Here is a 22,928-nt window from a genome sequence, read left to right on the forward strand (position 1 = left end):
GAAACCACACCTTCACAAACAGGAAATAAGTCAGTCTCTCAGAAACGATGCGTAGAAGGGGAAAGAGGAAAAGCCCACCATGTGCACCAGGACTCAGATTCCTGAGGCAGTGGCACCCACAGCATCCAGGAGCCTGTGGTGGGATGCGGCCGCAGCTCTGCTCCTGAAAGCATCTCATGAGCCCCTGGGTCACCAGCCAGTGCGATGGGCAGCCGCGCTCAAACCCGCCAGTCGGGGAGCCCCCACTGGCTTTCTCCACTGCACTCATCACGGACCGAAGCACAGAGCCCCGTTCAAGTGTTTGCAGCTGCCCGGCCCCCTGCCTTGCCGCGCCACTGTGACGGATCCCCCATCCTGCAGGACGCTGAATTAAAGACGGGTGGCGCCAGATAAGGGTGCTGAGCAAAGGCACTCTGGGAAAACCAGCTCGGGCTTGAGATTTGTACTCCAGGCCCAGCTCGTTTATTAGGCAAATACACCTGTATACCATGAAAAGATCACTATGGGGTAGGAGTGCTTGACACAAAGATACAATAAGGAAAGAGTCCTGGGCTCTCAGTGTACAACCTCCTCGAGGATAGGAGTTGGATAAGAGAATCCTGATTATGCCTAGTTGGGCCCCAAATCTTTTATTGTATTCATTTGTCAGAGAGAGAGCACAAGCAGGGGGAGCTGGAGTGGGAGAGGGAGGAGCGGACTCCCCACCGAGCAAGGAGCCCGATGCGGGGCCTGATCCCAGGACCCTGGGATCATGACCTGAGCCCAGGACCCTGGGATCATGACCTGAGCCGAAGGCAGACGCTTCACCGACTGAGCCACCCAGGCGCCCCAGGCCCCAAAGCTTTTAAACTGGGCTTGAAAACAAGCACTGGCCTACATTCCCATAATCCATTACCCCAGTGGGGTCGGCGAACCATCTGAGCAACCAGTAAAATATCCTGCATCTCCAGACATTCCTCCCCTGGAGTGACTGTGTGAAAGAATCCAGTGAATACACTGCATGAAGCTACTTGTATTCCGTTCCAGGTTTTACTGGGAAAGGGAGGGAGGAAGAGATGACGAGAAGAATAAGGGAGGGGCTGAACAACGGCCTCTGTGCCACTAATTCAAACTAAAAAGAAATTTCTTGAGGTCCACTGAGTTACTAGAAAATGATTCTCAAGGCTGATTTCAACACTCACTTGCTTATACTTCTAGTGATTTCTTTTCTTTTTTCTTAAGGCTCTGACTCTCCCTTAAAAGAGATAGCATTGCGAGTCCTCAACAGGAAATGTTGAGAGAAAATGTTATCAAGTCAAAGCAACTGATCCCTGGAACAAATTAACGATGAGTTGTCCTCTTTGGTTGGATTTAAGGAAGTGAAGCAGGGTCAAAGTTTTCTGAAATATGCCCTGTGCAGCTTTCTTTGGGGAAGTCAACGTGACACATGCGGTATTCTTTCCTGCAGTGTCGACTTGAACTCCCTATGAAGATCTCACGCCGACGGCTGACCAGGCGGGGGGCTACCCGGGTGCCTCTGAAGAACAGCTGGGCAGAGAATCTCTGCTCTGGGGAAGCCGCCGGCCGTGAACCTGCCCGCAGAGCCCACCGGTCTCCTAATGCGTGTTATCTATTCGTCGGGTTCTTACAGGTGACCAAGAAGAGACATGGAGGGAGGATGTCTCGGTTCATGATGGGCTCAGATGAGGCTCTTTGGAGAAGCAAGACAGGAATCCCATCAGCAGCTGCCCAGTTGGGCCTCACAGAAAACTAAAAACCACTGTTCCTGGGTATGTTCGCTTCAAGCGTTCGCTCAACTTCAGGCTGTCTTTCCCAAGCAGCCACCCAGGCAGAGCTCAGTCACCCCAACCACCTCGTCCTGCTCTGCTCTTCCTGCCGCACATAACAGGCTCATTAACAGCCTCTTCATAGCCCACGGCTTCTGCCTCCTCAGGGCCTCTTACTGCCCGCGCCTTCAGCTTTCTTCTCCCTTCTCTGTCTTTGTCAGTCTGTCCGTCTATCTGCCTCTCCCCCCCCCGCCACTCCTCTCTCCCCGAACAAGAAGAATCTCTGTCCAACACAGATCAGCCCTATGGGGCTGTTGGATGACTTACTGCCTTGGGAGTCAAGCACAACCACCCCTCGTTCAGTTGGGGGTGGGGTTTCCTGTACCAGGCACAGGGATGCTGAGGGAAGGAGAACCCCAAAAGGAAGCTGCAGACGGGGCAGGCTCAGAAGGAGCAGACACCTACCACGACCTGCTGAGGAAACGTCATTTTCCTAAGCAGATTCTAAAGTCCTGCAGAAGACAGTTACGATGATGTCTCGGTAAGACTTACTCCACAAGTCTCTAATGGGGGCTTAAGAATCTAATCCCGAGTTTCTCGAGTTTCGTGTGGATCACCATCATCTGAAGGGCTCGTGAAAACAGACAGCTGAGCCCCACTCCCGGAGCCTGCGGTTCAGCCAAATGGGACCCGAAGGAGTCTGCATTTCTAAGAAGTTTCCAGGTGATGCTAATGTGCAGGTCTCAGAACCGCATGTTGAAAAGCACGAGGGGAACCTATTAGGTGTCTTAAGACAAACTTCCACTTGGTACAATTCGTTTTATATAGATTTAACTACCTAAATACTTCAAAAATAAGTATTTTAAAATGCATATGGGTTTTTAGGTCAATTCACCATAATTGTATTGCAGAACGGTACATTTCCAGACTTAGATAAAACTCTATCAACAAATATGACAAGGTACTGCTCTCTGACATTTTGGGACCCACGGATGTAAACCAGTGGTTCTCAAATCGGGGGCAATTCTGTCACCCAGAGAACATCTAAGGCTGTCTGAGGACATTTCTAATCGTCATAACTGGAAGGAAGGTGATGCTGCTGGCATCTAATGGGTAGAGGTAAGGGATGCTCCTGAACGCCCTATCATGCACAGGCAGTCCCTACAGCAAAGAACTATTTGGTCTAAAATGTCAATAGCGCTAAGGCTGATTAACCCTGACCTAAACGTGTTGAGAAACGAGGAATCCCACATGGTCTGCAGATTAAGAATCTGGCGTGCCCAGGGATGCTCTAATGTGCGAAAGCAGAGCCAGCCACATAAGCCAGTGAACCCAAATGATGCCCCAGAACAAAGAGCAATCACGACTGACATGCAGGAAGAAGCAACTGGAGTTAGGCCCCAAGAACAGAGAGCAGGGACCCAAAGGGGCCAACAAAGCCCTGTGGGGATGAACGAGAGCCAACTACTGATTTTCGTGGAGTTTTGGAGTTGTTGTTGTTGTTGGGTTTTTTTTTTTGAAATCTGACTAACTTGGAAGTGAAAGAGGGGCTTGAGCATATTTCTGAACACACCTGAATTTGCAGTAAAAAGGAGGTGAGAAAAGATGCCCACCGAAAATGCACAACACCGCCTTCAGGGACAGTCCTCGACAATATACTCATTAGACCCTTCCTTAAAGAAAGGTTTCTCAAAAACAATGCACCTTCCTCAAGAGCAGCAGAGTGAAAAAGTCCTAAACCCGTTTTTTTTTTTAAAGATTTTGTTTATTTGAGAGAGAGAGTAGAGAGAGAGAACACACAAGTGGTGGAGAGGGGCAGAGGGAAGGAGAAGCAGACTCCCCACTGAGCAGGGAGCCCGACGCGAGGCCCAATTCCAGGACCCTGAGATCATGACCTGAGCTGAAGGCAGACGCTTAACTGACTGAGCCACCCAGGTGCCCCCTAAACCCCTTTCTATCAACAAACCGACACCAGCTTAAAAAGCTCTGAGCAGAGAAAACATCAACACAAGTATCTTGCCCAGGACCAGGAAAAGATGCAAAGGAGACATACCTTTCAGAATATTTATATGAAAGACACCAAAGCGATCTTTGACTATGGAAATACAATCAGATTCTTGCAATCAGAGCATTAAACATCATCACTGCACCACCCCTCCCAACAGCCACAAGCCCCAAGATTCACTGATGACTTCCTATAGGCCAGACACTGTTTTTTTGTGTTTTTTTTTATTTTATTTATTTATTTATTTTGAGAGAGAGAATGAGAGACAGAGAGCATGAGAGGGAGGAGGGTCAGAGGGAGAAGCAGACTCCCTGCCGAGCAGGGAGCCCGATGCGGGACTCGATCCTGGGACTCCAGGATCACGACCTGAGCCGAAGGCAGTCGCTTAACCAACTGAGCCACCCAGGCGCCCTAGGCCAGACACTGTTTAAAATATTTTATATGCAATCTCTCATTTAATCTTCAAATCCAATCCATGAAATTCTATCATTACACCCATTTTGTAGATGAGAAAAGTGATGCGAGAAGTAAATCATTGGCTTAAGGTTAGAGCATAACGCAAAGCCATTTCAGAATTCAAATCCAGGCAGGCTAATCCAGTAACACACACAAAGCTGCTACAAGAATGGAAAGCATAAAAAGTCCGCGAAGACATTAAAAAAAAAAAAGGCCATCTCTGGATTTAAGGCTAACTACACCACAAGCATCGCTCTCCAGAACATGATTTTAATTTTTTAAGACTTTATTTATTTGACAGAGAGCGAGAACACAAGCAGGGGGAGCGGAGGAGGGTGAGCAGGACTCCGGGATCATGACCTGAGCCGAAGGCAGACGCTCTAACGACTGAGCCACCCGGGCGCCCCTCTCTGGAACATGGAAAGTGGAGCCCTGCTCTGATGGATAGAGAAAAAACTGGCTCTTCAAGGGGAACGCGGAGGCAGACAGGGAGGAACCGAGCGTGACGGCTTCATGCACACACAGCGCCGCGGACAACCCGCAGACGTCAGGTATGAAGACAGATGTCACTTCCGTTAAACCTCAACAGCGAGAACAATGCTTGACAAACTCTACGTGACAAGGAGCTAACGGCCTGTCCTCTGCTCCAGGTGCTTCGAGAACAAGCCAGGCCGGACAGGAAAGCCTGGCCCAGCCTCTCGCATCCAGGCCCTGTCGGAAAAACGAGGGGGACTGAAGACTGCCCATCGGAGGAGTGTACCAGGAAAGGGCCAGGGGCTACTGAGAGCCGCAAAGTTTCTTCCAGAGGGGCCAAGAGCTGACAAGGAAGCAGCTCTCGGAAGCTCACAGTTCATTCGGATGATGAGTTTTGAGGGGATAGAAGCTCTGGGAAGGAGCAGGGCGCCCAAGAGACCTAAGTGGACAAGTCTACAGCAGCAGCCAAGTCTCGCAGGCGAGTTTCGACGGTCATCAGCCGGGGAGGCGGTGAGCAGAGCTGCACAGAAAGTCTCCCCAAACTGCAACCCTTCCGCTGTCCCGAGGACGTAGGCAAAGAAGAGCCACCGGCCCCCCCATGACTTACAAGAAAAGTGGCGGGCAGCCCCAGGGGCCGAACGGAACCGTCCCGGATTGAGCAGACAAGCCAGCACTGGCAGGGGGTTCTCTCCAGGTCGGGCTCCCTTTCTCTTCCTATGCGGGAAGAGGACATCTTTCTTGGGTTGCTAGTGACAACCAACGTGGGACGGATGGGGTCAGGAAACCAAAAATGCCCGCTGGGAACTTACCAAGCGGCCCGCACTCCCGCTGGCCCCACTTCCAGCTCACGTCGCACAAGGCCAGGGCAGACCGTGGGGCAGGGGAGGCGGGCACCCTCGGCAGGGACAGCCGGCCTGCAGAGGGCCTGGCAGAGCTTCTGACATCGCTGCCACTGCCCCCCACCCGGGGCTCGTCTTCCCTGGTCGCTTCCACAAAGGGAGAACGTGGCCCTGAGGAAGGAAGGAGTCTCGTGGGCTTGCTCTCTGAGGAATAATAAGGGGGTCCCTGAGGAAGTTCGCCGAACCGCAGGCAAAGCGGGCCACACCGACGGCTCTCGAAGGGGAGAGACGCAGGCTGAACCGCGGGGGGCGCTCAGCGAGGAAGAAGGGGCTCTCCGAGAAACTGCTCATGGAGGAGCGCTCCCAGGTCCTTGCCTGGACGTGCCCCCGCCCAGGATGGGAGCGTAGGGAGAGGGCGAAGAGGGGGGGACAGCACGTGGGAACAGAAGGACCCGGGAAGGGCCACACGACTAAAGAGACTTAGTGCTGGTGGCACGCAGGAGAAGTAAATTGCCTTCACAACTGTCTGGAAGAAAAGTAATGTCTCCTTTCATGATGATACGAAGCTCTCCTCTAAGGCAGGGCTAGCTGTCCGTGCTCATTAGCTCAGGAGTCTCCTCCACGACGCTTGGTCTCGTGAGGGAGGCCTGGGCCTTATCACTCGCAAATCTGCTCAATGACCGTTTATAAAGAGCATTCAAGGACCCAAGGGAAGAAAGTCCTACGACAGGGGCAAAGATCAGAGATCGAAATCCTACAATACAGTCTCATACTGGTTAGGGCGCAGCTCAGGGAAAGAGGATGCTGATTCCGGGACAGTGACAGTCCGGGGCTGTCACTCTCGCCGGCAGTCAAACTGAGCCCAGCGAGCAGAGCACAGCACACAGAACTGTCAGATCATGCTACGTGTATGTCATCTGCACTACAATAAGAATTTTTTAAAAAGCTACAAAAAAAAAAAAAAAGGCTGTGACTCTGGAAGCCCATTTGCAGTCACCAGAAGACACAAGAACCACAGGACTCTAAGCCTGCAAATAGGCCACAGGAGTAAAGACCACACATCCCACAGGCACACGGGAAAGGGCCTTAGATTGCCAAAAAAAAAAAAAGTTTGCCTCGGGAGGGAGGGTCCGAGGAGTGCCGGCCTAAGAAATACAAGAACTTGGACAAAGAGAACGAGCCAGTCTGTCTTTTTTTAAGACAATAAAACTGAATGTGGTAGGGGAATTACTCTCCATTGAGACTTCCTGAATAACAATCAGGTGAAAAACATATCCCTTAGAAAGCCTGTCAGGCGGCAATTCCATTTCCAGGAATTCATCCAAGAGAAATAAATAGGAGGATGTACTGATTTATAGGGCAAAATCATGGAAGCAAGCTAAGTATCTCATAATAAGTGTTAAATTATAGTGATTAATGAAGTGCCATGCAGGAGTCCAAAACATAGATACATATTATACATTACACATATACAATATTAATACATATACAATATAAACACATTATTGTCATGGAAAGCTTTGACCTTAAATACTAAAGTTCTAAAGTAGAGTACCAAATAGTATTCATAATTCCATTTTTAAAATATCATACATTTATACATATATATGTGTAGAAAAATATAAAAATACTTACTGATATTTTTTCCAATTGTCACTTCTGAATTGATCGCCTAGGTGATATTTCAGTTTTGCTTTCCTATATAACTTTTTAGTAATGCGAATAGCTCAGATACTTCCAAAATTTTTTTAAAAAACAAAAAAAAGAAAGTGCTTTCAGCGCCCAAGCAATGTGTAGCTGATATTCTTCACTTGGCAGACCGCAATACACTGATGTTTCCTACAGGGTCTCGAGGGACAATTCTGTGATGACACATATTACATCCCCCCTTCAAGAGACGCAATCCACAGGAGCCCACTGAAGGCTCTGAGAAATTCTGTTTAATTCCTTTTCACCGTGTTTACCAAATACTTGTGATCCCCAAACACCTACGATTTAAAAGGCTCATTGACTGGGCGCCTGGGTGGCTCAGTTGGTTAAGCGACTGCCTTCGGCTCAGGTCATGATCCTGGAGTCCCGGGATCGAGTCCCGCATCGGGCTCCCTGCTCGGCGGGGAGTCTGCTTCTCCCTCTCCCACTCCCCGTTTGTGTTCCCTCTCTTGCTGTGTCTTTCTCTGTCAAATAAATAAATAAAATCTTTAAAAAAAAAAAAAAGGCTCATTGACAAAGTAGGATGATTCAGAAGGTGATCAGAACAGTGAAAACTCTGAAAGCAACATCGTCCTCCTGTAAGACTGCAGGAATTGAGCGTATTCAGCCTGAGGACCGAGAGACCAAGGGAAAACAGGACAACCATCTTCAAAGGCTTGAACCTGAACTGATGGGAAGGTGAGAGTTCTGTGATGTTCCAGAAGACTAAGCTAGAATGAATGCAGACAAGTCACTGAGAAGCAGATTCCAGCCCAAACTAACAAAGGGCTTTCTGAGACTCTTGTTTTTCGCATCTCTGGAAACAGTCAAGCAAAAAGTAGACACCCAGGGATGTTACTCAAGAAACTTCTTGTAGGCTAGGGTGCATGGTTAGATGGCCACTAAGAGTCCTCCAGTCCCAAGACCATCTGGGCAACAGTGGAGGACAGCAAGATCTGAACACACTTCCCCGGAGTCAGCTGAAGTCAGCCCCTCCACACCAGAGGGCATGCAGAGGACACAGGCACTAACCCCGGGTGACACCCATAAATGTCTCCTGAGACCCCCCAGGCCCAGGAGTCAGCAGAAACAGATACATTTGCCTCCTTAGTAGGGACTAAGCATGCTCATCGCCACTTCTGCCACAGGCTGGAAAAGCCCTAAGCACGGTTCAGGACATGTGTGCCCCTGCTTCTACCTCTAAGAGGACGCACTGTGCGCCTACCAGAGCTAAAGAGACTAAGACACCTGCAGGCCAGGGTTCGCCAAGGCACAATGTCTTCAAAACAGAAAAACGCTCTCTCAAAACACAAATATAAGGAAAAGGACCCAGTGGGTGAAGGTGAACAGACTGTTTTATATACATAGACACACACGCACACACGCACATACCCTACCCTATGCAACCTTTCCCACCTTTACCTCTCTTTTCTCAAAGAGTTGGGGGAAGTGATCTATTTAGAGAGAAAGAAAAATAGGGCACAGTAACAAAGATTTAGACAATACACTCTATATACACCAAACCAAATTCTTATACTCTATTAAAAGAAAACAAGCATTTTAGAAAGGGGAGGATGATGGAGGTGGGGAGACCAAATCTTCCACCCTTCATCAGATTTTATAAAGTTGCATTTTTCAATCTACTTTAACAATAGATATTAACAGTGCTTCCAATGAAATGAAACAGTGTTACAGCAACCCTTCACTAAAGTCTTTGTTTTCTCAGAAACTCTGGGAAAAAAAGAGTTCTCCCTATTCATTGCATATTTTCTGTAGATCTCCTGGCTCGTGCATTTCCACCATGCCCCTTTCACACAGCTCACACACACCCCTGGCTCCCCCGCCTTCCCACGGTGGACCTAAATGCCCTGCTCCCCGGTGGCTAAATCCCAGAGGCTGGAAAAGAGTATCTTTTTAAGAACAATGAAAAGTTACACCAAGCCTGATATATGTCGGAGGGCTCACGTCCAAGGTCATCGGACTCTCCTCTCCTAACTACAGCAGAAACGGGGGCAGTTGCAGATGACAGAGTAGAACGTAAATGCAGCTCGGGTAACAGGTGCACGTTGGCCAGAGCTGCCTGCTGGAAAGAGACGCCCAGAGCCAGAGCCTGTCTCCAGCACCCCACCCCAAAATCAGTGGGAGCCAGCTCCAGCCTTGAGTCGGGGTAAAGTCTGAAGCACTTCAATATGGATTTATTTTGAATTTCCCAGGACTTTTGCCAGGCCCCTTGGCAACAATGTGTGCTCTCTGATACCGCGCCCTCCCCCCCCCCCCCCGAAGATCGTGTCAATGTTGTTGCTGTTTTCTAAAGCTCAATTTTCTCGAGTCAGGTAACTTCACCCAGGTGCTCTTAAAATTACCTAAGCACTGAATTGTAAGTGATCCTTAAAAGTTGAGACTCCTAATGGTACCACAAAGGGAACTGTTCGAATTACCCAACAACTGGCACACAAGAGCCTCCCACAAAGACAAGTGAGCCCGAAGACCTGGGGCAATGATCTTCGAACAGTGTACCGCAGAGGCCACCGTGCTCCAGACATCTGATGTGAACTTCATCTCTCCATCTACCAGAACCGCCGGAAGAAAACACACACGCGTGATCAGATGTGTTGCACAAGTTTGACATATCAGAGGTAAGCTGTGCTGTCAGCATAAACCACGTTCGTCCAGAATTCAGAATAAAGCTGCTCCTGCCATCCTGACTTGGAAAGCATCCTGAGACAGCAGAACCAGCTATCTGAAAAGCTGTGATATTTGTACCACTTAACTGGTGAATACAGAGTCTCTCTATACTGTGCAGCCAAAACAAAATCCGATCTCCTCCTTCTATTTCTAATTTATGTTCATCAAAACAGCCTCGCTGAGATCACTGATTGGGTTTATACTATTTTGGATTCAACTATAAATGTGCAAAACAGACTCCTAAAGTAGCTCTACTTTATGGGCTCCCTAGAAAATGTATGTGTTTTAAAAAGGTAATATTGGTGGGGCGCCTGGGTGGCTCAGTTGGTTAAGCGACTGCCTTCGGCTCAGGTCATGATCCTGGAGTCCCGGGATCGAGTCCCACATCGGGCTCCCTGCTCAGCGGGGCGTCTGCTTCTTCCTCTGACCCTCTTCCCTCTCGTGCTATCTCTCATTCTCACTCAAATAAATAAATAAAATCTTAAAAAAAAAAAAAAAGGTAATATTGGTTTAAAAAAAAACGTCTGGACACCACTGGCCAAGGCAGACGTCGCCTGAAAGTAGCCGCAAAACACCCATTCCAGAGCAGATTATTTGCCTGAGAAGTGACCATGCCATGGGCCGTACCGCTGGACCAAGTTAGGCATGAGGGACCGGGAAATCAGGAAAGTGTTAAACAGACCGGCCACGCGAAATGAACGTGGCCTCATCCCAAAGCACAATACTTTCCAGATCAGAGAATACCTGAGATTTAAAATCATTCACAACTAAGTGGGCCAGATACCTGCAAACTTCTAGGTGAGAGATATTCCCCCTTTGAATGTATTTTTTAAATAAACAGGTGGTCACAGACTTTATGTTTTGAGTTAATGGAAGACAGCACCACCACCAACATATTTTAGGGATACATGTCCCCAGAAATAACATCCTTACACCTTTTAACATTTTTAATATTAACTGACAGTTATTCCAACCAAACCTAATGCAGATGCTTAAAAGTTATAAATCCACAGTCAAATTAAAAAAAAAAATACATTAAAGAGATTCTGGGGTAACTCTGCAAAAGGAAATAAATAATGGATGAACTGTTTCCAAGAGAACAGGTGATACCATGTCTCCCGCCTCCTCCGTCTAAGAAGAAGGGCAGTCCTGTTTTCCTGCTGCTGGCCCATTTGATGAAGGGTGTGGAAGAACGAGGGGTTGGCAAAGATGATATAACCCGAATTCCAAAATGGAACAGAAAAGAAATGAAGCTGAGACCAGGGATGAACCTTCCACATGCTTCAGAGCCACCACCCGGGCAAGAGGAAACCACATTCCTTTCCCAGAGGCCAGCAACACCAGAAGCGTGGGTGGGAGCAGGTCACCGGGGACCCTGCTTCCTCCTGACAATATTTTTCTTTCAACCATTATCCTCAAAAAAAGAAAAGAAAAGAAAAGAAAAAAGAAAATGTCCAGACAATGCCAAATGCTGTCAAAGACTTGGAGAGACTGGATTACTCACACGTTGCTGGTAGGACTACCCAGAGATACAGCCACTCTGGAAACCAGCTGACAGCTTCTTCTAAAACTGAACAGGCAATTCCAATTCAAACCTGAAATTGCATTCCTCGGCATTCATCAGGGAGAAATGAAGATGCGTGTTCACACACAAGCCTGTAACTCTGTGTCTCAGTTTTATTCCTAATAACCCCCAGATAACCCCAAAACAGAAAACCACCCACAGGTCCATCAACAGGTGAGTGGACATCCAGACCATGGAACAGTGCCCAGCGGGGGCCAGGGGGACACAATGGCTACATGCAACACCCTGGAGGAATGTTTCAGGTAGGAAAAAAAAAAAATCCCCCAAAGGCATATATATTCTGTGTGATTAATTTACATAATATTTTTGAAGTAACAAAATTTTAAAAATGAAGACCACATTAGCAGCTCCCAGGGGTCAGAGAAGTGGGTATGTGGGTGTGGCCCAGAGACGCAGGAGCAGGAATCCTTGTGGTGGTGGAAATGTTCTGCATTGTACAGTAACATCCTGAATGTGTACTACACTCTGATTTTGCAAGACGGGAGAAACTGGGTAAAGGCTACCAAGGATCTCTCTGTATGACGTCTCACAACTGCATGTAAATCTACAATGATCCAAAACTGAAAAGTTTAACTTAAAAAAAAAATGCATAAATTAAAACAGTTTTAAAAGTCCATGTACCAGGGCGCCCGGGTGGCTGGGTGGGCTAAGCGTCTGCCCTCGGCTCAGGTCATGATCCCAGGGTCCTGGGCGCAAGCCCCACGTCGGGCTCCCTGCTCAGAGGGGAGCCTGCTTCTCCCTCCCCCTGCCGCTCCCCCTGCTTGTACCCCTTCGCTCACTCTCTCAAATAAATAAAATCTTTAAATAAACAAATAAAGGGCGCCTGGGTGGCTCAGTCGGTTAAGCGACTGCCTTCGGCTCAGGTCATGATCCTGGAGTCCCGGGATCGAGTCCCGCATCGGGCTCCCTGCTCGGCAGGGAGTCTGCTTCTCCCTCTGACCCTCTTCCCTCTCGTGCTCTCTGTCTCTCATTCTCTCTCTCTCAAATAAATAAATAAAATCTTTTAAAAAATAAATAAATAAGTAAACAAATAAATACAAATAAATAAAAGTCCAGGTACCGCAAAAACTGGATAAAGATTCAACTAGCAAATGAGAAAATGGAGTAAGAGTCTAAGACAGACAAAATCACTTCCTGGTGACACGCCCTATGTCCAAGAGAGGTTATTACAGCAACAGATGACATGCGCCAGTATGTGGCCTTCAGCGGACCCGCCCGCCACTTAGATAAAAAGTACGGGGCCCGGGGACCGTACCCTAGGAGAGCAGTCCTAAGGATGGACAGCCTGCTCCAGCCTCTTCTATCTTCCCTTTAACTGTCCCCAGAGGCCCCAGCTCAGGTCTGCTCCACCCTGATTTCCTAACCTATACTCATTAGGGTCTCTGGCCAAGTAAGATCGAGAAAGCACACTCCGGCTCATTCTTAGGAATCAACCACGCGCATCGATGTATTAATGGCTCTGAGAAGCCATGTAGTAAAGACATTGGTGTATCTTTACCACCCTGATCGCCAAATGAATGTGACCACAGATCTCCCTGCCCCCTGCACATCCTAGCATTTCTGATTCCATGTGACCAGAGCCCTACCTGCGGAATTTCAGATCTGGTCAGTTGCACTCCATGCTGCTGAAAAGGAGATACAGCTCTAAATACTCTCCTTGGCCTTATGGTACTGAACTCAACGCCTCAATAAAGGCAGGATCTCTCGGTTCCTCTTGCTTTATCATTTGTTGGCTGTTTATTATGTGCTGGGCATTGCACCAAGCCATATTAACACATATCCCAGTTAATCGTCAAAGCGGCCAGGAACAAACAGATACTGTTACACAGCTGTTTCGTTAGCAAAAGGAACAGAGGCTTCACAATGTTATAAAGCGGCTGGGCTGCAGTGTGACTCAGGTGTGACTCCAGGGCCCAAGTCCTTAACCACGGAACCCTACTGCCTCCCTGGAGACCAGAGGATAAAGTGCACAGAAATGTTATTAGAAACAGGTGGTTTCTAATGTTATTAAAATGTTATTAGAAACAGGTGGTGAGAAGAGACCTCTTTAACCAGTCCCGGTTTCACCTGACAGCCCGACGGCAAGGACAGGCATCCCCTCCAAGCCTGGCCACTCTCCACTTTGCATCTGCTCCAGCCCCTACTTCTGCGGAGGCTTCTCTAACATGTAAACCCCCTCTGGCTTCCAGGCTTATTCTGTTCCCTTTGACCACAACACGTCTCTACTCTCTCCCCTTGGCAACTCCTACTCAGCCCCCATTGTCAGCTTAGGGTTGCCTTCCTCAAGAACTCTTCCCTGATGCATCAGCCTGAGTCTAGGGTCCCTCTGATGTGCTGTGATGACCGCCCCCCAGTCATTCTGCCCATAGCACAGCTCAAAGCACGGCCCCCTGACATGTTTACCTCCCCAGCGAGACTGTGGGCTCTGGATACATGAAGTCTTGTACATGCACTAGGCATGGGACACAGGACGTGCTCAATCAGTCTGGAAATTATGTATAAATCAATCGATCAACCAAATAAACACAAGGATTCCTGATCCTTCTAAGGTCCAAATCTTCCTCATCATACGGTGAAAGAGTGAACAACAAGCCAAAAGATATTTTCTTTTTATTTGGAGAATAATGGTGAAGCAGGGGACGCCTGGGTGGCTCAGTCAGTTAAGCGTCTGCCTTCGGCTCAGGTCATGATCTCAGGGTCCTGATCGAGTCCCATGTTGGGCTCCCTGATCAGCAGGGAGTCTGCTTCTCCCTCTCTCTTGGCCCCTTCCCCCGCTCATGCTCTCTCTCTAATAAGTGAATAAAATCTTTAAAAAAATAATGGTGAAACAGGCTCTGAGTGAGGCAGATCTGGGGCTCAAATCCCAGCTCTGTCATTAACTAGCTAAATGAGCTGAAGCAACTTATTTAGCCTCTCCAAATCTGAATGAAGATGTAAATAGTGCCTACCTCACCTCACGGAGTTGCTGTGGGATTGAATAAGGTAATGCATAATTAAGTGTTGGGCAAAGAGCCTAGCACTTGGTCAATGTTCAATAAATATTAGCTATTATGACCATGAGAAGAAGGAAGATGAAGATAAACCCTCTACTGAAGATAAGCTACAAATCATATAAAGTCTCCAACTGTAAAAAGAGGGGACTAAGTGACATATAACACACACTCTCCCAGCCTTATAAGGAAGGACGCTAAGAGCAGGCACTGTGAGAAAAGAAAGAAAACTGAAACAAGATATATTGAAGTATGAAACCAACTCATTTACTACCGATGTTAGTGGACTGAGAGCCAAAGAAAGTCAGAAATGAACATTATAAAGAGATTCCCCCAGTGTTTTCATTTAAGTAATTGAACTTCTCTCAATCCAGAAACTCCAAAGTCAACCACGTGAAGGTCAGTTCGTCATTGACCATCTTGCTCCGACCTGAATATTTCTATTAAGATTGTCAGACTCCGAGTATTTCGATTAATAATTCCTATCCATACATGTAAGGAAAAGCCAAAACAAGTTTATGCCAAATTATCAGAAACTACTTAGGTTCCAGATTTGGGGAAATAAATGCTTACATGCAAAGACGTGTAAAATTTGGTTTCAACCTTAACTCCAGCTTATGTTGAGATGAGTGGGGGGCTGGGGGGGCTGGGGTGTATGGGGGAGGGTCCTTAACATTAAGTATTTTTTTTTAAAGATTTTATTTATTTATTTGAGAGAGAGAGAATGAGAGAGAGCACATGAGAGGGGGGAGGGTCAGAGGGAGAAGCAGACTCCCTGCCGAGCAGGGAGCCCGATGCGGGACTCGATCCAGGGACTCCAGGATCATGACCTGAGCCGAAGGCAGTCGCTTAACCAACTGAGCCACCCAGGCGCCCAACATTAAGTATTAATCGTAACTATTTGTAAATGGTGCTAATTTTGTTATATTGGACACTTAAGTTTGTCTTTGTAATTTTCACTTTGCAGATTTTACTCATGGCATGGGTTCCTTCCTAGTATGATGAACAGTATCCATACCAAATAACAACACACACCAGGTCAGAGGGTTGTAACAAACACTACTTGACAATGACAACTTAGTTAGATAAAGGTGGATCCATCCATGTAAAGATTTACTTTAAATGTATAAAACAACAAACAGCGGAAACAAAATGTCTTCTCTCTCCACTACCACCTCCCCAGAATACCACTATCTTGTAACACTGAGTAACATATACTCTAAGGAAATTTACTCTTTATTAAAGCAAAATAAATCAGAATGATGGCACCCATTGATTCTGCTCTTGGTAACCCTAATAATGTAGGCAAATGAACACACTTTGTCACGGGGCCAAAGCCCCTCCATCAAGTTTTCCACTTCGATTTCTCTGCCATCCTGACTTGTACACATAGACCACAGAGAAAGAGAAGTCGTCCACCAACAACATAATCCTTCCATCTACAGGGGAAGGCAGTCAGATATTCTAAAAGATTCTCAAGACAGATGTTATCAGAAAGACACTTGTGATTCTATGGCAAATTCAACTGAAGAAACAGAATATTAAAACTATTCTCTTTCAATGACAGGTGCTTGGGATTTGTTTCAAAATACTCCAAGGGGGGGGGGGGAACTGTGGGGAGATCAACAATATTGGTAAAACACGAAAACCTGCTGAAGCTGGATGAACACACACGGGGTTCAATATGCTAATCTCTACTTTTGCATATGTTGAAAATTGCCAATGATAAAAAGATAAATAGAATATTCTCTCCAACAAAAACACAAACAAGGTGTACCCCCCTAAGAACCACTACGATACCACAAGGCTCCTCACCTCTCTAAAGCTATAGTCCAGTAACTGACGATGCCCTTCCCCACTCTGTGCCCAACACAGTCCAACCCCTGGGCCCCTAGCAGCTCCCCCACACGCTGGGGAACCCCAAATCCAATCTCAGCAGATAAACTGCCTGCACCAGCCATTTCCCTTCAAAACACCAAATGTCCCATGAAATAACAGGCGTCTTCTTCACCTTGAGATGGACTCCAATATAACATCTGAGAACATTTATTTACCTACTTAAACCAACATGAGATGAATTTTTTAAACTCCTCCCTAAGTCCTCACAAATGAAATCATACAACCAGCCACAACAAAGATAACTATAAATAAGCTCCAATTCACATCAAATTGAATAATTTGAGAACAGGCTGTAGGAGATGACCTCAGTGGGGGTGACTGGGACAATTTTAAGAAATAACTTCAATGTCGAAAATGTAAATATCCTACTGTTACCTTCCAGCGGGCAGATATTCCAATTAATCCAGGAAAAAATGGCCCTGAGAACTTTCCAGCAAAATATGAAACACAGCACTTGAGTTGCATGGAAATTAAGCAATCAAAACAATGAAGAGGAAAAACACTTTCACTTCCAAACGTTTTAAGAAACGAGAATACTTACCAGCACTTTGTTTTCAACTTTGTCTCCCTTAACTTCCAACTTTACTTTCTTCTTCACTGCAATTTTTATCTTTCTGCCAATAACATCCTTTATGCTTTCTGAAAGAAGGAAAGAGTTTCATTATATTCTTTTATTAATAAGAAAAAAACACTGGAGAGGGGAGAACATTTGAAGGAGTATTTTTGGTTATTTTTATTATTGTGATTTGTCTTTTTTTTTTTTTTTAGCTTGTTTTAACAGGCCTGATAGTTATCAGTCACCCCATAGTTTATGATCACCTACTATGTGCGTTGTACTGTGTGCTCAGATGCGGAGGCAAATATAAAAGCATATGACTTACTACCAGTTCATACAAGGCACAATATAATCTCGCTGGGCAAATGGATGCACACACAAGAAAAAACACGAGCAACGCCAGGAAGGTTCATGGAGGCCTGTGTTGCGTGCAGACCATAAGCACAATGGGAATCCATAAACTCCCTTGGCTGGTTACCTCTGGCCCCTAGCAGCCTCTGTGTTCATCACAGAAAATATTACCATTTTCTAGGAGTGCCTGACATCACAGTTGGGAAATATGGCAAAGAACCAGAACCAGACTGGACAATTTGGCCAGGGAAGGGTGATCCTGGCCATCTGTCCTTCCGAAGACATCACAGCACGACACCCCCAAAGAGTGGTCAAAGACAGCAAGAAAGAGGAATCAAGAGAGACGGGGAGACTTCAAAATCTAGACGGTGGCAGGAACGACTCCAAAGGGAAAAGGCCCTAAATCAAACTCACTCTCCTCCCCACTCCTCTGGCCACTAACGAAGCTAGAAATTTTGTTTCCTATCAGACAGAAAGCCAGTCACCCACTCTCCTAGAACTACCTCCTAAACAGCTCCCAACTCCCCTGGGCTTGACCCCTGCATTCAAGGGCTCAGAATCTCTCCCCAAGACAAGTCCATGATGCCCCACTTATCAGCTCTCTGTCCCTCCCTCACCAAAGGGACCCTCCAAAAACCACAAGTCTGATCACATAACTCCTGCTCTATGAGTTGCTGTCATTTTTGGATAAACCCCAACCCACTAGCAGGCCACTCAAGGTCTTCCACAGTTTTTTCAGTTTAACTTCTCAACACACACACTTAACAATCCAATCATCTTCATCATCTCCATCTTGTACACCCCCAGGATTCTGTACGTACTATTCTCTTTCCTGGGATGCCTTTCCCTAGTCTCGTCCTGGTTACGTTCTACTTCCAGATATAGCAACCTCGGGTGCCTGGGTGGCTCAGTCGGTTAAGCATCTGCCTTCGGCTCAGGTCATGATCCCAAGGTCTTGGGATGGAGCCCCATGTCAGGCTTGCTCCCTGCTCAGCAGGGAGCCTGCTTCTCCTTCTCCCTCTGTCTGCCGCTCCCCCTGCTTGTGCTCTCTCCCACTCTTGCTCTCTGTCAAACGAATAAATAAAATCTTTAAATAAATATGTATATATGGAAACCTCCTCTATACTTCCAAAGCTCTGTATTCTATATTATAATCATCTTGGTTTATTCATATATTCAACAACTATATGGACACAGAGGAGCTCCTGTGTGCCAAGTGTTCGACTAGGTGCTGAGACACAGACAGCCTCTGCCTTTCACAGGTGCTTACGACCTAGAGAACACAGATAAATGCCTCTAGGCAAATCCACACTCACTACCAAGAGATCATGGACAAGGAGATTCCTGAAAGTTTCAGGGAGGAAGGGAACCCTGAGCAGAATCTTAAAGGAGTAGGACACAGACCACTAGTCCAAAGTACAGTGTACAATATAATCCACCGAGGTGGAGGAAGAAAATATAATTTTTACTTCTATTTGCGATGTAATCCAGTTTGTTTTAAATTATAAATGAAGTATATATGTAGTTAAGTAAATAAATATGTTTTCGAAGGGGTAATCAAATATTCTTATTGGAAACCCAATGCTAAGTTAGGTAAGAGTGAAGAAGGAGAAGGAAGAGTGTCGCCCACATGGAGAAGAGAATGGAAACAAGAGAAAGTGCAGCTTGTGGGGGGGACCAGCAACCAGGTGGGACGTTTTGGTAAGAAAGGGGACAAGTGGGGGACCTCACTGCCCTGGGAGTTCTCTATGCAGCTCCTATCTTATCAGAGCTCAAAACAGATAAAGGCTACTCCTCCCCCCCGCCCCCCCCCCCCCGGCCTTAAAAAGGCATGTGGGAAAGGAACATCAGAAACAGACTTAAGAGGGGCGCCTGGATGGTGCAGTCGGCTGAACCCCCCCACTCTTGGTTTTGGCTCGGGTGGGGTCGAGATCTCGAGTGGCAGGATCAGCCCCGTGTCAGGTTCTGCACTGGATGTAGAGTGTGCTTGGGATTCTCTCTCCCTCTCCCTCTGCCTCTCCCCCTCGTGCTTTTTCTCTCTAGAATAAATAAATTTTTGGGAAAAAAAATAAGAACATACACACGTGGAACAGGACTGGAAAGTTATACACCAAAAGGTTAAAAGTAGCTTTCTCAGGGAGGTAATATGGTTGACAGATAGTCTTCTCATTCTTCTTAGCGTTTAAAATTTTTTATAAAAACCTGTATTTCTTTCATTAGAGATACGCAAGGCATTTTTTTACCGTCTTCGGGGATTAGCTTAAGGGAATACACTGAGGTTTTCACATGGTTGCCATTTTGAATTGATCTGAGTGTAACTGTGAGCACTTGAAATTAGAGAAAAGCAGGTGCAGGAATTTCCCCCATCCCAGACTAATTAGGCCATTTAAAGGCCCAGAAAAATCATACTGGGCATGTCACAAAAGCATGTGTCACTTGGTTGAAGGATATGTGAGCTGGGCAAGACTCAATAAACACACAAATTCCATGTCTAGATAAGGATTAAATCGACTTTTCAAACATACCAAAGAATTTATTTTGAGAACCATTCACATAAACCAGGTATCTTATTTCCATCCCTCCCCTCTCTCTTGAGTCTGAGTAACTACCTAACTTTTCATTACCAGGCTCAAGGTCAACTAACTTAAAAATCTGCCCACGTCTTTGGCCATCCTTCTCCCCTGGCCAGGGAGGCCAGCCCTCCCCCTAAACTTTCTCAGGACCTCAGGAGGCATCTGCAGAGACTCTGGGCGTTCTTTCCTCTTCCGGGTAGGGTGCTGGGAAGACCTCAGCCTCCCAGAACCGGATGGGCCACTCACTCCAGCAAAGGCAGCTGATGCTTTATCTCAGCAGCCGACTCCACAGGGTTGGGGAGAGAGAAGAGGCCAGAGTGGGGGAAGGGGGCAGTAACTTCATATCCTAAATTTGGGTGAAAAGTAAGGATTGGGTTTTTTTGGTTTTTTTTTTTTTTTTTTAAACAAAAGCTGAAGCTTTCATACAAACCTAGGAACAGCTTCTTCACATCAAGTGTCACCTGCTGAGTTAGGTACTAAGGGAAGAGCACACACAACTCTTCCAAAGTGTTATGACTAAGAGGAGAAACCAAGGGGCAAATTTCTCAAGTGCAGATGAATGGGCAGGCAGAACTTCCTCTTGCTGTCAGCCCCGATCACACAGCATCTTTCTGTGTAGTGTGCCAAGCATGGTACAGTAAGGAATACAGGTCCCTAGGCTCAAAACACGCGCGCAGAGACACACCTTTAAAATACAACGTGTTCTACATACACACACGCTTAAACGCTGGGTCTTCGGAACACTCATCCCCGCCTCATTTTAACTCTGCCATTTGAACCCTCCACATAATTAAGTTAAACCCCAAGACATAAAATCCAGCCCAACCACCCCCCACACACACACCAAAAAACAAACAAACAAAACAAAACATAAAAAACCTCAAGGGACTCAAACAACGGGTCACCTTGCACACTGGTTCCCTGAGCTGCGGGATGGGGAGAATCGGTAGGTTAATTATTATCAAAATAAGCTTGTACCATTAACCCTCAGTTTCCCGGCCCGAGCATGCGTCACTCCTGTAACCCTTTCGCTCCCCGCCGGCTGGGCGAAGCCAAGCCTCGCCCGGCTCAGGCGGGTCCCCAGACTAGCGCCCCCTCCCCCGAGGCCGCGTGTGGGAGGAGCACCTCGCGGGGGGGCGGGGGGAGCACCTCGCCGGGGGGCGGGGGGAGCACCTCGCCGGGGGGCGGGGGGAGCACCTCGCCGGGGGGCGGGGGGAGCACCTCGCCGGGGGGCGGGGGGAGGGGGATGGTCGCGGCCCGGCAGGTGCCGGAATCCACCCACGGGGCGCTCGCCCCCTGGCCCCGCGCTGGCCTTTCCCGGACTTCCCCGAGTTTGGGGAGGTGGGCTGCTCGCTGTACAGGGGGCTCCTCGCTTCCAGAACTCCCCAGCCCGAGGCAGCCCGCCCCCCTCTTCCGCCCGCCGCGACCTCCCCCGCTCCGGTCTCGGCTGGGGAGGCGCCCCGGGCTCCCGGGCCCCCGCTGCCCCCCATGGCCGCCCTCCCGGGACTGGGCTTTCCAGGCGGCGAGACGCGAGCAAAGTTCCCGGCGCCCCGCCCAGCACGCAGGCGACCTGAGGGGCGCCGCGACTTCGCGGGACCTGCGGGAAGGCGGGGGAGGGCAGGGGGCGACGGGGAGGGGTGCGCAGGGGCAGGCGGCGAGCCCGCGGCCGCGCCACCCTTACCTGTCAGCTCCCCGGGAACCTCGGAGCTCTCCTCGGTCATGGTGGCCCTCCAGGCGCGGGGGCAGTGCCGGTCCAACTCTGATTTACGGCCCCCCGCCCTCCCCGAGCCCCTCAATTTTTAGAGGCAGAGGCAGCTTGCGCACGGGAGTAGGCAAGAAAGCGAGGGCGGGGATGCAATTTTGCCGCGCCCCCCGCCCCTCAAAAAAAAAAAAAAAAAAGAGTTGCAAATACGAGGGGGTTCTGCTGCGGCCGCTGCTACATGTCGCCTCCCCGCAGCTCCCGGCGGCGGAACGGAGCCCCGGGGATTCCGCGCGGGCGCGCGCGGCGGCGGCTGGCGGCTCGCGGCTCCCGGCTCCCGGCTCCCGGCTCCCGGCTCCCCGCAGCGCCGCTCCCGCCGCGGCCAGCTCGCGCCCAGCCCCGCGCCGCACCTACGGCCCTAGGTGAAGGCGGAAGGCGCGCGGAGAGGGCGGGGAGAGCGGCGCGGCGCGGCGGGGCTCAGGTTTCCTCGCGCTCCTGCCGGGCTGAGGTTGGGCGGGGGCAGCTCCGGCCCTCCCCCTCCCCCTCCCCCTCCTCTCCCCTCCCCCTCCCCCTCCTCCCCCTCCGCCCCTCCTCCCGCGTCTCCTCCCCCTCTTCCTCCTGCGTCTCCTCCTCACCTCGCGAGAGCCGGCCTCCCGCGCCCGGCGCTCGCTCCCCCGCGCGGGGCGCACCCGGCAGAGGGCAGCTGCGCGGGGCTGCGGCGGCGGCGGCGGCGGCGGCGGCGGCGGGCCGGCGGGCGCCCTTCCTTGCAGCTCGCTCCCAACCCACCCGGGCCCTGCGCCTGGAGATGCGGCGAGGGAGCGAGGGAGCGAGGGAGCGCGAGCCGGGAGCCATCTGCCGGCCGGGAGCGGGGCGAGCCGGGTGTGCCCGCGCTTCCCGATCCCCTGTCCCCACCTCCCGGCGGCCGAGGGAGCACGAGGATGGGGGACCGCAGATGCACGCAGATTCCGCAGACCCGTCTGCACGGAAGCCCGTTCTGCCTGGGACCCTGTTCCGCACTTGCCTTTGCCAGCCCTCCCTGTGACATGCTCTCTTTTCATCAGCGTCATTAATTTTCTATTCCTGGTGAGCAGGAGCTAGACGAAGCCTGGGAACACTAACCATATGGGGAGAAGACACTTTTTTATGTGCTCAGCCGGCGCCCCGCAGCCGCCCTTAACAATCCCGAGACCTTGGAATTGAGAGAGCGCTTTGGAAAAAGCCTTTCGCTCGCGGCGGCCTCTCCTTTAACCCCAGGACTTAGTGGGAGAGCCAGCCGAGCAGTGTTCGCGGAAGCCGGATTAGGGCTGCTGATAGGTCTGGTCCTACCTGGCCCCACTCCCTCGACTTCCCCAGCCGCACCC

At 49.1% G+C, this 22,928-nt stretch overlaps 1 protein-coding gene across 6 annotated transcripts in view; it reads right to left on the reverse strand.

Moving 5' to 3' along the window:
• The window catches only part of CARMIL1 (capping protein regulator and myosin 1 linker 1), a 307,660-nt gene extending 285,204 nt beyond the window's left edge, over window positions 1–22,456 (reverse strand). For 3 of the 6 annotated variants that reach the window (XM_064597073.1, XM_064597072.1, XM_064597077.1), the window contains exons 1-2: window positions 22,203–22,456; window positions 16,930–17,027 (exon numbers count right to left, since the gene is read on the reverse strand). In XM_064597073.1, coding sequence (XP_064453143.1) covers window positions 16,930–17,027; window positions 22,203–22,419 — 315 coding nt within the window. In that variant the 5' untranslated portion in view covers window positions 22,420–22,456. Of the gene's footprint in view, window positions 1–16,929; window positions 17,028–21,549; window positions 22,065–22,202 lie in introns of those variants that run through there. The other 3 variants (XM_064597074.1, XM_064597075.1, XM_064597076.1) reach the window with 3 other exon arrangements.
• Window positions 22,457–22,928: the final 472 nt, after the last annotated feature.

This window comes from Mirounga angustirostris, unplaced genomic scaffold (assembly GCF_029215605.1).
Source record: "Mirounga angustirostris isolate CCGP_5_RB_7025 unplaced genomic scaffold, mMirAng1.0.hap1 SCAF_8, whole genome shotgun sequence".
Lineage (NCBI taxonomy): Eukaryota > Metazoa > Chordata > Mammalia > Carnivora > Phocidae > Mirounga > Mirounga angustirostris.